The sequence below is a fragment of the Artemia sp. Qi Xiang Cuo genome, chromosome 16, assembly GCF_049724085.1.
Source record: "Artemia sp. Qi Xiang Cuo chromosome 16, ASM4972408v1, whole genome shotgun sequence".
NCBI lineage: Eukaryota > Metazoa > Arthropoda > Branchiopoda > Anostraca > Artemiidae > Artemia > Artemia sp. Qi Xiang Cuo.
This window is the reverse complement of record NC_142809.1, coordinates 39,219,310-39,234,048: the sequence shown is the minus strand read 5'-3', so window position 1 is coordinate 39,234,048 and position 14,739 is coordinate 39,219,310. Positions and strand designations below refer to the sequence as shown.

The 14,739-nt window shown below is 36.3% G+C and overlaps 1 protein-coding gene across 1 annotated transcript in view; it reads right to left on the bottom strand.

Annotated features, from left to right (window-relative positions):
* LOC148942887 (S-adenosylhomocysteine hydrolase-like protein 1) overlaps positions 1-14,739 on the bottom strand; it is a 159,830-nt gene that overhangs the window by 53,816 nt on the left and 91,275 nt on the right. Inside the window, 1 exon segment of the mRNA XM_089102386.1 lies at positions 734-805. Within this exon segment, the coding sequence (XP_088958512.1) occupies positions 734-805 (72 nt within the window).

Here is a 14,739-nt window from a genome sequence, read left to right as displayed (position 1 = left end):
AGGGTCCCTTTACAATTTTAAAAATTCTAAAATTGTGTCCCTTAAAAAATTCGCAGGGTCCCTTTACAATATTAAGAATTGTGTCCCTTAAAAAATTTGCGGGGTGCCTTTACAATTTTAAAAATTGTAAAATGGTGTCCCTTAAAAAAAATGTATCCCTTAAAAAAAAACCAACAGGGACAAAGTGGCGTCCCTGACATGAAACCGATTTACTATTCCCGTATTACTAAATCGACATGGTAAATACATAAGAATAAATACATAAGGAAGTTATAGTATTTAAACTAACCTTGACGCAGAAAATTTAGATTTTTAACTGAAAACATCAAAGAAATCACTAAGATAATTTAACGATGGTAGACAAAACTAGTATAAAGCAGACCAAACCCCGGTGGACTAAGTATCCCTGCTCGACGTGTGAGTGGGAAACATTGAAGGGTTTAAGAGGTAATATGCTTGGGCATGTGAATATGATGAGCAGCAGCTGACAAATGTGATTAGGAGCGAATATTATGATCCAATTAGGAAGCTGGAGAATTTTATTAAGGTGGGAATAGAGCAAATTGAAAGTTTTTGATATTATAGACTGGGTTGTATACAAATTTGGCCATGATAATAAACTTTTCTGGTTAACTGTTGCTATCGTTTCAATCGTTTCCATGGCGCTGTGGCTTTTCTGCAATACACGTTACATCATATTGACTTGTAACCCTTAGACATTAGGCATATTTACCTGTGTAGAGTAGATATTACAAGCAGACCAACGAACTTGTGCTCCCATTTCAGCTATTGTTTCTATTAAAACCTAGAAAAAAAAACAATATTAGCAAGAGTTTTTAAATAAATAATCATACAGTGTTTTAGAATTGCTCAGTTTATCTATTTAGATTGAAATTACCCTCCTCTCTGCTAGTATTTTAAGCGGCTTGATAAATAATTATACAGATCAAAAATAAAAAGGCAAATTACTGTAGCTCGAAGGCGTAAAGCCTCTTTCACATTGAAGCATTGACAATTCATACCGGTATAAGTATGATCTGTGCCACATACGCAGCAACACAATGCAGAACATTCGCAGCGAAAGACAACGCTGCATAAGCATTTAACCCTTTAACGTCTAAGAACATTGAGCAGAAATAACATGCAAATACAGGGAATAAATGTTAAGAAATATAAGCAAGGAATACGGAATCAAACAGAAATAATGTTGATGAACTAACGACTATTTCTACCTACTGGAAATGTGATATATATAGCTTATCAATATCAGGACGATGTAGTACCTTATAGAACCACCTTATATATATATATATATATATATATATATATATATATATATATATATATATATATATATATATATATATATATATATATATATATATATATATATATATATATATATATATATATATATATATATATATATATATATATATATATATATATATATATATATATTTTGTATATGTGCGTCAGGGGCGGATCCACAGTCCCAGGAGTTACAAACCTTCTCCCAGTAATAGGTTAAATTGCATGGTGATGCACAACACCATCGCGGGAGGATCCTCTTTAGGAGGACAACTGCAGCAGGGCGTAAGATCCAGGTCTATGGACAACGGCCTCTGCGAAGGGCTGCCTCGACTCCTTTGGGGTACCTGCAAGACTGGGGACCTTGTGGTCAACTCTATTCCCACTTGAGGAGTGGCGCCCCTCAAGGAAATTATAACCTAGTAAACAACACAGCATTTGCACGGGATCCTGACTAATGGATAATTCTTCTGGGCTTAGTATGTTTTGAGGGGCGTCTACGGGCTGAAAAACCTCTTCCTAGCTAATTTATCTATTATGGGCTGCCTCCCTGTAGTAGCATAATATTTGTAGGCATGAATATATAATGAGTCGGAGGTAATAGGCTTGAAATTGTCTGTGCAGGATTTCGACTCTTGTTGATAGAAGAGCATCGCCAAGTGCTGAAAACCATGTTGTGACCAAGATGAGCCCAGGATTGCACAAAGCCTCCATTCATGGAGGTCCCATGGACTTCTTGCTGTCCGGTTCTAAGCCAGCCTAAGCACTTCGGTGTAGACTTGAGAAGATATATGATCCCCGTCCTGCACTGGTATCCAGGATCATTGTTTTTCCCGAGGCCAAAATAATTTCAATGATTTAAATAACATGAAAATTGGAACTTGGAATGTTATGACGTTAAAAAATTACTATCGTATCGACATTTTGACTGACGAATTCACACGATTCGAACTGGATTTATTAGGAGTTTCAAGAACTCATATCCCAGGGGTAGGAAGTATGAAATTAGGTGATAGAGAATTTGTTTACTCATGCAGGAAGGATGGAGTACATAGACAGGGAGTAGGACTCGTGATGAATAAGGAAGCTGCCAAGTCTTGTTCAGGCTGGGAAGGTATAAATTATAGAATACTAATTGCCCATTTTGTAACTAAAAAATTCAGGGAATCAGTTAGAGTAGTATTTATCCCCGAAATATTAATTGGCAGAGATGATAGTTGTTCAGATGAGTTTTATTTATAGTTACAGGAACAAAGAAAAAGGGTCCCAGGCAGAAATGTGATGTTTTTACTGGAAGATTTTGATGCCCAGGTCGGTAGAAATAGGGATAGATGGTATCCTAGCCTAGGTAAATTTGGTATAGAAAAAAAAAAAAACAGTAATGGATACAGACTTTTGCAATTTTGTAGGTATAACAATCTAGTTATAACCAATACGGTGTTTGGTTATAAAATGGCCCATAAATTAACATGTTATCCATGTAATGGTAAAACAGCAAGCCTCATCGACTATGTTATTGTAAACCGAAAACTGGCAGGATCAATACAAGATACTAGGGTATATAGGAACGCCGTTATTGATGTTAAAAGTAAATATCACCATCTATTAGCGTCAAGGGTTAATTTAAATCTGAAGTATCAGAAGGGTAACTACCTCCCGGGAAGTTATTATGTTGATAGACTCCAGGATAAGAATTTGAGAGACACTTTTCAGGAACAGTTGAATACTAAACTTGAGAGTTTAAAATTTGATAATGTGGAAGATGGTTGGAATAATTTTAGAAAAATAATTTGTGAAGTTGCTGAAGGTGTCTTAGGGAAGAAAGCTAGAACTGCAGCTAAGAATATTAGTGAAAAATCTTTGTTTGATAGAAAGGAGAAAGGACTTGTACAAGAATTACCTTAGTGATAGATCATATGAAAACAAAAGGAATGTAAAGAAAGTGGAGAAAGCATTAAAATATGAACTAAGGAGGTGTGAAGTGGAGGCCATGGATAAAATTGCCGATGATCTGGTAGATGCAGCTAGACGGCATAATAGTAAAATTTTGTACTGGCATGTTAACAAATTGAGAGGGAGAAGTCAGTGCGGACTTGGCCCAGTTAAAGATAGGAATGGGCCGCAATTAGAGATAAGGAAAAAACTAAAGAGAGATTGGCAGAATATTTTATCAATTTGATTAACCGAGATAAAGCTGAAGGAAAAGATATAAAGGAAAATGAAAAAGTTTTTGATACCTTGGATGTGAAGCAGGACTTGTTTTGTGAGGAGAAATTAGAGACAGTACTAAAAGAACTAAAAAATAATAAGGCTCCAGGTGCTGATAGGGTGGTAAATGAGTTTCTTAAATATGGTGGCTCTATGATTAGAAATAGGTTATTGAAGATTATGAATATGATTTTTGAAAAGGAGGAAGTACCTAACGATTTTAGGAAAACCTTAATTATGCCACTTTATAAGAAAGGTGATAAAAGTGAGTGTGGTAATTATCGAGGGATTATTTTGGTCTCTGTAGGTAGTAAATTACTTTGTAATATGATACTTTTTAGACTGAGAGATGCCGTAGACAAGGTCTTAAGAGAAGAACAGTGCAGTGTTGGAAAAGGATAGAGGATGTGTCTACCAAATTTTTCCTTTTACCTTAATAATTAAAAAGTACCTGAGTTTTCAAACAACTTTGGTTCTCATTTCTATAGAGTATGAGCAAGCATTCGATTCTGTTGATAGAAGAGCTTTAGTAAAGGTTTTATCCTTGTATGGTATACCAGACAAATAAATTAAAGTGAATAGTGCTATGTATGAGAATAACACTGCTGCGGTTAAGGTAGGAAATGAGTTTAGCAGTTGATTTCGCATTAAATCATGAGTTAAGCAGGGTTGCGTCCTATCCCCCTTTATATGGAACATTTTCAGGGACTTTGACTTTAAGAGGAAAGGAACGGCAAGGGGAGAACATAGACTCCAAATGGGAAGCATAAGTCTCCTGGATTTAGATCGTGCTGATGATTTAAGCATACTAGATGAAAGTGTGAATAAAATGAAAAAAGTTTTGGAGGTTTTGTGACTTCATGATGCGAGTATAGGTTTAAAAATTGTTGTTCATAAGACTTAAGTCACTAAGGCTAGGAATAAGTAAAGTTGGGCAATGAAAAGATTGATCAGGTGGACAGCGCTTCATTTACCTTGGTAGTATTATTAGTAAAGATGGTGGGAGCAGTGAAGATGTCAAAAGTAGAATAGCCAAGGCTAAGGGTGTTTTTTCACTGTTAAAAAAAGTTTGGAAGAATAGGAAGATAGGTCTGCAAACCAAGATTAGAATATTAGAAGCTACAGTGATGACAGTGGTCAAATATGGTTCTGAAGTATGGGTGCTCCAAAAACAGATGAAGATTTGCTAGATCTTTTCCAGAGAAATTGCCTACTGATTGTTCTGGGTAACCAGCTGACTGACCGTATTTCAAACAATAGGCTATACAAAAAATGAGGTTCAATCCCGCTCTCTAGGGCTATAATGAAAGAAAGGTTGAGATGGCTAGGGCATTTTATGCAGATGAAGGATGACAGATTGTTCTTTTTGGCCAACCATCAAGGGCTAAACAGAAAGCAGGTCATCCTCATCTGGGGTGGAAGGACGTCATAAAGAAAGATTTAAAGGAAATGGGAACTTCATGAGTGGGTGTAAAAAGGGAGGCTTTGAATAGATTGGGATGGGGGAGAAGCGTGAGTAGCTGTGTTGGCCTCAGGGGGCTTGGTGCTGCGGTGAGTTGTTAGTAGTAGTAGTAGTAAACTTGAGTTAATTAAGTAAATTACACTACTTTAAACTACGTTAGGGGAGTCGCCCCCTCGCCCCCCTGGATCCACCACTGATGTGTGTTGGACCCACCACTGATGTGTGTTGCCAAACTATTCCTACTTTCCCAGTAATCTTAGAAAACACTAAACTTTTTGCATTTTGTACCAGAGATAGAGATATTCAGATTTAATGAAACTCTCATCATTATAAAGTGTGAATTTGTTTTTGTTTTTATTTAAAAGCGAAAAATTTTCTTTTTTCAGGAAAGGGCAGTTCATAAAAATGTTCTAGCATTACCTATAGGAAAACATTAAAAATCAGCTCGAAGGAAATATCCCTTGAGAAATTTGACGGCTTGGAGAGTTCCCTGTAGTTCTACTAGCTTTGACTGAAAACCTCGCCGGCAGAGGGGACGTATTATTTAACTTTGCTTAACAATTAGTAAAGGATTATATTTTTTATTTATTTTTTTAAATACCTTCTCGTTAGCTTTTCGAACTGTTGACACATTGACGATCCCCTGTGAATTTTTACCAAAATTTCAAGGAAATATCGTTTGAATTATTTAGCAACTTTGGGAGTTCCCTGTGATACTTGGAAAATTTTCTAAAGATCCCTTTGTCTTTCAGAGGGTAAGCCGACGCTGAGGCTCGCAAAATGATTTTAAGGTATCGAATAAGGTTAAAGCTGTTGACGAGTTTTACCCTGGAAATTCCCATTTTTTCTAGGGAAAATACTTTAGTTAACAATAATTATTATATGTTTCTATTTTGATAGTCGACCCTCCTTTACAAAGCTGGGGAAAACTATCCATTTTAGAGCATCACTATAGGAGAAATTGAATTTAAATGGCACTTTAATTTTAAATGGCACTTTAATCACAGGATTATATGTGCTTTTAGCAAAACTAATTCACTAACACATTTCTTTTCATTTCTTATTAGCTTATTTTCATAACCCAAAAAAGAAGAAGAATGGAAAAACAGACCAAACAACAACTATGTACTTATATGAGAGTGTAACCTAACATGATACCCCCAGCGTTATCAAAAAACTCGAAAGTCAACACAATGTCCATAGAATGGCCAAGGGGAAGATCATGATTAGTGAGTGTAAATAAGGAATATACAATAAATAGAATTACGCCCCATGCAAAAGGCATTCCAATTAATGCAAATATAACTAAACTATAAATGGAGGAATGTAAAAAACAAAAACAAATAAATGACCACGTGTCACTAATGGTGAGTCTTACTCTCAAATGGTGTAGTAAGAGGTCCCAAGAAAGAATTAAAAAAAAATGAAACCTTTACAAAGAGGGAGTAACAACTGAAGCTTTAAATAGACTGGCGTGGAGGACGAGCGTGCGCAACTATGCTGGGCTCAGGTGTCTTGGGGCTACAATGAGTTATTAGAAGTAAAATTAGAATATGAGTTCTAGTTACTTATGTTTAGGGCCTGTTGGGTCTCCTTATAATACCTGTATACTGTACACCTTTTTACAACGCTACATTATGGTTTTATCAACACAAAAAATATACCGTTATCAAAATTCTACAGCTCTACCTCGAAGCTTGGAAACCTCCCAAATATGGGCTGTTAAGACAAAGCACTATTAGGCCTTTGATGATTCGTCAAAGTGATAAAGCCTAATATACGAATTGATAGCAGGAACTAGGGGTCAACCTGTTTTATCCGGTCGATTCCACTCACGAAAGGTGTTCACACTTCAGATGTCCAATGTGGAGCCGATTCACCAGTTGAGTTTTTCTTGGGAGGGGGGGGGGGCTTGTTGGGAAGATCTTTTATAAGACTGCAGTAAAACTCCATTTTTACTAATTTTTTGGGATTTCTCTTTTTGGGGACATTTTTAATTTCAGAAACATCTAAGGGGACCAGTCCCTCTAAATGCCCCCTTTGAAACTTCACCTTATTATCAAACTAAATTCACATGGTTATACAATTGGCTGCTTTTGCAGTTCAATTAACATCATCTTGTAACATTTCAAGAAGTAAATTAAAAAAAAAAAGAGGAAAAGAAAACATAAGAACAGGTAGAACTTTTAATCATGACAGCAAAGAATCGGATACAAATATACACCAAACATTTTAATTTCATAATCTCATATTTTTTTTCTTCGTGAAAACAAAGTGTAAAATAAAATAAAAGGAACATTTTAAGGAAACAGAACTGTGTACTAATTCTTCAATTGTTTTGATCGAAAGTTTGACATGTTTAATTTTATTTTCGCTGGCTTTTAAGCGGAAAGATAATAAAGACCATTACTAGATAATAATTTACGTTTCCCAGTTCAGCAAAGCTGCTGTTCGAACTGTCGGTATACTTTCCCAGCATTAAAGGTTATTTAGATCAGAAAAACAACAAATTCATTTCCGTGTCGCTTTCTAATGCCCAAATACTTAAAACAAATCAATAAAGACTTTCATTAAAATGGACGCAGTATTCGTGCCTAATGATTCAAGATATGGAAAACAATAAAAATTGTGAGTGGAAGAAAAAATCTTTAATTGAATACAATATAACTCTGAAACCCTACTGATTATCTCCTATTTGACCAAGTCAGAATCTTAGTAGTTGATCCAAAATGCTGGAAGCAAAATTCTAAGGAGACAACAGAAATAAGAAAAATAATTTTGACCTAAATAGAGTAGCAGGTCAAGTTCAAATTAGTGACATGTGGGATATCCTATATTAGACATAGACTCAGAATTTATACTCTTTTACAACGTCCTTGAAATTTTCATTTAATTTGCCTATTTTCTGCGTTTTTTCCCCCCAGTCTTTTCATTTAGTGTTGAGTTCATTGAGATTAAAATATTTTATTTGGTTATGCGTAGTATTTTTCTTGGATATTTTTAAGAGCTCCACAAATTTATTTCAATCAGTCTTCAAGTGACATAAAGTAGCGTAAAGAGGAAACTAGGGAAAAGAAAAAACACAAAAGAAGAACAAAAACGACGAAAACTTAACAGAATTAATGACAAAAAATAATCGTTTGTAAAGCACAGCTTTATATTGAAAATACATCAATGAACAGTAGATCATTCGCAAACAGTTTCAACTATAATACAAAATTTAACAATACAAAAATTACAATAAAGGACATATTCAGGAAAAGTTAGCTTACGACATTGAGGGCCTCTTTCAATTTCAAGATTCCTGAATTTCTGAATTTAAAAAAAAATAATTTCATTACTACTGAAAATTATTAAATGGCTAAAAACATTATTTATAAAAAAAAGGAGACACATCAATGCTTCCCCTGCGAAAAAGTGATTTTACTTGTTGCTATAGATGGGGGACTGTAATTCACCTGCATGGGGTTTTCGGCTATGGAGAGAAATGCAATTTCCATTCGATTTTACACCATTTTTGTGGGATTACAGGCTATTTTCGAAATTCAAATTTGTTTCTGCAATGAACTTTTACCATTAAAATTAATCGAAACGATAGTTGCCATTCCTGAATCAGCTTCAAATGGAGATTCTTCCTCACTTGACAGGTTTGTCTTTGTATAAAACAGGTTTTTAGATTTTCAATTACTATGGGCTAGATTTCGTCAATTACTAGGTTGCGGCGCATGCCACAACTATTATAGGGTACCAGGATTTATCCTTATTTAAACAGAACAAATAAAAAAATTCTAGAACCAATACAACGGGGCAAATGGAGTAAATTAGAACAAAATACTTGAAATAGACCAAGTACAATTCTAATGCAAGACTTGAATAATCGAGCTGGACCAAAGAGCCCTTTTGGAGAGAATAATTACTCCCAGAAGAACTGAATTCTACCGAAGCGGGCACTCCAAATAAGATCAGGAAAATAAATTCCCATGGGACAAATTACCATCAACTCTCTTGATGGATTTAATTTCAGAGATGAAGTCAGGATGACTGCACATGACCTTCGGCTGGGAGAAAAACAGACCATTGGCTTTTACTTCAAAGACCCTGACCACTAATTACCATTCAAAATACATATTTGGGATCAAAATAATTTACGTTAACTTCTATATCTGGCTGAAGATATTTATCTGCAAGTCTACAATTATATTAGTATCTTATGTATAATTTGTTTTACAGAAAACACCTATTAGCCTGAGTATACCCCCTACCCCTCAGATTGGTACCAAAAACACAAACAATATCGACCTTTATGTTAGTCGATAAGTTTATAAATAAGCAGGGGGATAAACTGTACGTAGCTTTCTTTATTTTTTATTTACACCAGGGCATTTCGTATTGAAGGAGTTGTCGTAGAATCTTCGAAAAAGGCTCATTCGACAGAATATTGGAATGGCTAGTGCTATTTTTAATAGTCGAAAGTGATTGGTAGGTAACTAAGACTCCTTCAACACCCACCAATTTCCCAAACACATTCAATCAAAACTTTGAGATAGCCATTTTGTTCAGCGTAGTTGATTTCCAGATAGAAATTATGTTTTTGAGGAGGACACTCCCCCACAGCCCTCAGGGCAAGGGTTGTAAGTTATGCCCTGGGGGACATATAAGATTTTTTATAGACAGCGTTGTCGTAGAAACTTCAAAAAAGGCTCATTCGATAGGAAATTCAAAGGGCTAGTGCCCTTTTTAATAGTCCCTTTTAATTGGAGGGCAACCAACCCCCTCCCTCTTACACCCACCTTCTCCCAAAACACATCTAATAAAAATTTTGAGATAGCCATTTTGTTCAACGTAGTTGAGTTTTGGAAATTAGGTCTTTGAAGATGAAAACCCCCCAGAGCCCTCAGGGCAAGGGTTACAAGTTATGCCCTGGGGGCAAATTAGGTTTTTTATTGAAAGCTTTATCGTAGAAACTTGAAAAAGGACTCATTTGATTGGAAATTGAAATGGCTAGAGCCCTGTTTAATAGTCAAAAGTGACTGGAAGGCAACTAACACCCCTTCCACGCCCACCCTTTATCCAAACACATCCAATCAAATTTTGAGATAACCATTTTGTTCAAAGTAGTTGAAAGGTACAGAAATTACATCTTTGAGGATGACACTCCCCCCACAGCCCTCAGGGTAAGGGTTGTAAGTTATGCCCTGGGGGCATATAAGGTTTTTATTGAAAGCTTTGTCGTGGAAAATTGAAAAAGGGCTCATTCGATTGGAAATTCAAAGGGCTAGTGCCCTTTTTAATAGTCGAAAGTCATTTGAGGGCAACCAACCCCCCTCTCACGCCCACCTTTTCCCCAAACAAATCCAATCAAAATTTTTAGATAGCCATTTTGATAAACGTAGTTAAAAGTTATAGAAAAAAGGTCTTTGAAGATGATAACCCCCTCAGAGCTCTCGGGGCAAGGGTTGTACGTTATGCCCTGGGGGCATATAAAGTTTTTATAGATAGTGATGTTGTAGAAACTTCAAAAAGGGCTCCTTCGATTGGAAATTAGAAGGGATTGTGCCCTTTTTAATAGTCGAAAGTGATTGGAGGATAACTAACACCCTCTAACACCCTCCCCAAACACATCCAATCAAAATTTTGAGATAGCTATTTTCTTCGACGTAGTTAAAAAGTCCGGAAATTATGTTTTTAAGGATGACACTTCCCCCACAGCCCTCAGGGCGAGGGTTGTAAGTTATGCTCTGGGAGCATATAAGGTTTTTTTTTATTGAAAGGGTTGTCGTAGAAAATTCAAAAAGGAATCATTCGATTGGAAATTGAAATGGCTAGTGCCCTTTTTAATAGTCAAGTGATTGGAGGGCAAGTAGCCCCCCTCTCCCGCCGACCATATCCCAAAACACATCTAATCAAAATTTAAGATAACCATTCTGTTCAACGTAGTTGAAAGGTCCAGAAATTATGTCTATGAATTATGACAATAAAAATTATGACAGCCAGCTTCATTAACTGCAGCTTTAAAAAAATAGACAGAAACAGCAAGTGCATATAAGATTATAGGACATACTGTAAGCTTATAGATCTGTGTTACTCAAGCTTCCGCTTAGCAGCAATGTTATATATGCTGTTCTTACCGCTCTAATATGGTTTTGACCATTATGAAAGGAGGGGGGGGGGTTTAACGGATGTACGTTTATTCTTCAGACCAAATTTGTCGGTCCTATAAAAGGAATTTTTATCTGGGGGATGATTCCCCATTCCCTCTGTCCTTTATATGCAGCTATTGCAGAATAGCATCTTATCATGGTTGCAGCGGTAGCTGCAACCTAGTAAGGAGCGAACCACAGCCCATAGTAACCAAAAATTTAAAAACGCGTTTAGAAAAAAACTACCTAGTGAAAAAAATTGCCATGTGATTAGTAGAATGGGGGGTACCAGTGCAAACAGTACCACGTGGTTTATGGTTTTGTCAGTGAGAATGAAAAAACAGGAATTTTCTCACTTGGAAAAACAGGAATTTTCTCACATTTATGGTTGTTTTCTGGGACGGTTATGTGTGTGGGTCAATTTATTTGATGTTTTTCTCGGATGTCAACATCAAATTATGGATGTTTTATTGTTTTTGTCAGTGAGAATTTGAAAAACATGAATTTTATAAAATTTTTGTATGTTTTCTTGGATGTTTAATGTTTTTGGTCAGTGAGAATTTGAAAAAACAGGAACTTTGTCACATTTATGGATGTCAACAGCAATTCATGTCTTTTTTATGTTTTTATCACTGAGAATGAAAAAACAGGAATTTTCTCTCTTGAAAAACCATGAATTTTGTTAAATTTATTGTAGTTTTCATGGTTTTTGTCAGTGAGAATTTGAAAAACAGGAATTTTGTCACATTTTTTTATGTTTTTATGGTTTTTGTCAGTGAGAATTTGAAAAACAGGAACTTTCTCACTTGGAAAACCATAAACCACGTGGTGCTGTCACGAGTCAGAACACCTGTGCTGTCGACCTCAATTCACCTATCGTGAATCAATAATTCCCCTTAGAAACAACAAATTAATTTTCCTTTCTTGACAGATCAATCAATCAATGATATCATCTGTCAGACTTTAAAAATTTTCACCGAGAAACATTTCTCCAGGAAGAGATACAAAATCATTAATGTCTTTGCCTCGTGAACAGTTCTCCTGTTCGAACTCCAAAGGATATTAATAACAAAAGTACAGTGACACACTTAGGCACGAAACATCTAAGCGATGAATTGTTTTCGCGCGCGAGAAGGTTTCATATTAATTTGAAATGCATTAGCACAGAGATGCCAATAACAAAGGAACACGCTGAATTTACGTTTAGGGATTATTTGGGCGAAACCGTTTTAGACAGGTTATGGAACTATTTCGGCGAAACAGATAGAGACATTTTAAAAGAAGATTTTGAAGATATTTTGGAGGAGGTTTTGAGTGTGGTCGTTATAATACACATGTTTCATTTGAACAGTGTTGTGAGGTCCTCGAACCCAACCCCAAAGGGTCCCACTTCTCCTACCCCAACCCCGAAGGAAGCTCCCGGTCCGCAAAGCCCCCCCAACACCCAACGGGCCCCCGGCGCCCATGGTTGGCCTACTGCTTGGCGTGACGGCACCGGTCACGTCGGGGGGCGGGGGGCGGGGCCGACGGTACTTTCTTGTACATGAGCTGTGACTTGTGCAGCCGGGGTAGCTTCTGAGCCCCTTGAAAAAGCTTGTGTAGGTGAGGCTTCGGCATTGAAGCTATTCACCCACTCTCTTTTTAGTGTTTGGTCAGACCGCATTGTGGCTCGATTAAGAGTGGCTTGCGTAGGTGGCTGCACTTGGGCAGGTAGTGTGGAGCTGGGGGGCTTCGGCCAGCGATCATATTGCATGGCATGGGGCGCATTATTGGCCCTCGTCTTCTTGGAAGGAGGGGGCACGCATTCTTCGCTATTTGCGTCAGACATAGGGTCCGCAAATTCTTCATAATTTGCCTTAAAGAAGAGAAGAAAAATCAAAATAATTTCTCCCCTTTTTACAGAAAGAAAGTTATTAAACATAATTTTGTTTACTTTATCACTAAGAAAGTAAAAATTTCGCGAGAAATATAGTTGACTTAGAAATCAAGCGTTTTTATTAGACAATCAGTAGTCTATAGCAATAGGATAGAAATAATTGTTTCTATTTTTACCATTTAAATGTTCCAGTCTATATGCTTTAAATTAGATCGTTAACCCATCGACCTGTAGGTCTATATTTCGCAAACATAGGTTAAAAATGCTATTCAATTTACGCATAATATAAGCTTCATGCAACTCCTACAGACTTTTCTTTCTAGCCTTGCATATCAAAGTTAAAAATCCTGGATTCACGCTCCCCTCCCGGCCCCAAATTTATGAAAATTAAGCCATCCATCTAATATATTTAATAATGATTTTTATTAAATATAAATGCATATCTTACTAGCTTTTATTCAATAGACAGTCATATCTTACTAGATTTTATTAAAATGTTATAGCTAAAATCACTAAATGATTAAGAAGCAATAATCTTTTCTATTTCTCATAAAAGCGCTAACCCCCCTCCCCAGCAAAAATCCTGGATTCACGCTCCCTCCCGGCCCCAAATTTAGGAAAATTAAGCCATCTCTCTCATAGAGTTAATCATGCTTTTTATTCAAGCGAAAGTCATATATTACTAGCTTTTATTCAAGCGAAAGTCATATCTTACTAGCTTTTATTCAAGCTAAAGTCATATCTTACTAGATTTTATTCAAATGTTTTGGATAAAATAACTATATTATTAATAAGAACTAATATTTTCTATTTCTAATACAAGATGTCTCCCCACGCCCCAGAACACGTCCGTGAGGCTTGCGCCCCGCCCGGCACCCACGTGAGGGCAGGTGAGACATCGCTCTCAGAGCGGTAAGCCGGCTTTTTATTAAAGAGAAAGGCCGATCTAACTAGCTTTTATTCAAGCGAAAGGCATATCTTACTAGCTTTTATTCAAATGTTATGGCTAAAATAACTAAATGATGAATAAGCAATTATCTTTTATATTTCTAATAAAAGCGCTAACCCCCTCACCACAACAAAACTCATGGATTCACGCCTGGTAATATAAAAGAAACTTTATTGAAGGCTTGAAAATAATCTGTTTCTCTTCACCAAAATAGCGCAATGCGTCTGCGCCTAATTATTACAATTGCCTCAGTGTTTTAATTTGACAGAAGAATAGTCCATTTGGCTGCTGCGTTTGTAAACAAACCCGGAAAGAGGGTGCCAAACTAATTTTAACCCTGCGGAAATGTATTGTCAAAACCAGAGCGGCATTTTCATTAAAGATTGACACAAGTAAGTGATCGCTGTTAGCTGGAAATATTAAAGGAAAGAATTTAGCAAAATGCTATTTCTTTTTGTGAGAATTAACTTACGAATTAACTTACGTAACAAATTTACATATTCTTATGTTTTTGGGGTAAAGATGGTGGGAGCAGTGAAGATGTTAAAAATAGAATAGCCAAGGCTCAGAGTGTTTTTTCACAGTTAAAAAAAGTATGAAAGAATAGGAAGATAAGTCTGCAAACCAAGATTAGAATCTTAGAAGCTACAGTGATGACAGTGGTCAAATATGGCTCTGAAGCATGGACGCTCCGAAAAGCGGATGAAGATTTGCTAGATGTTTTCCAGAGAAAGTGCTTAAGGATTGTTCTGGGTACCCGGCTGACTGACCGTATTTCAAACAATAGGCTATA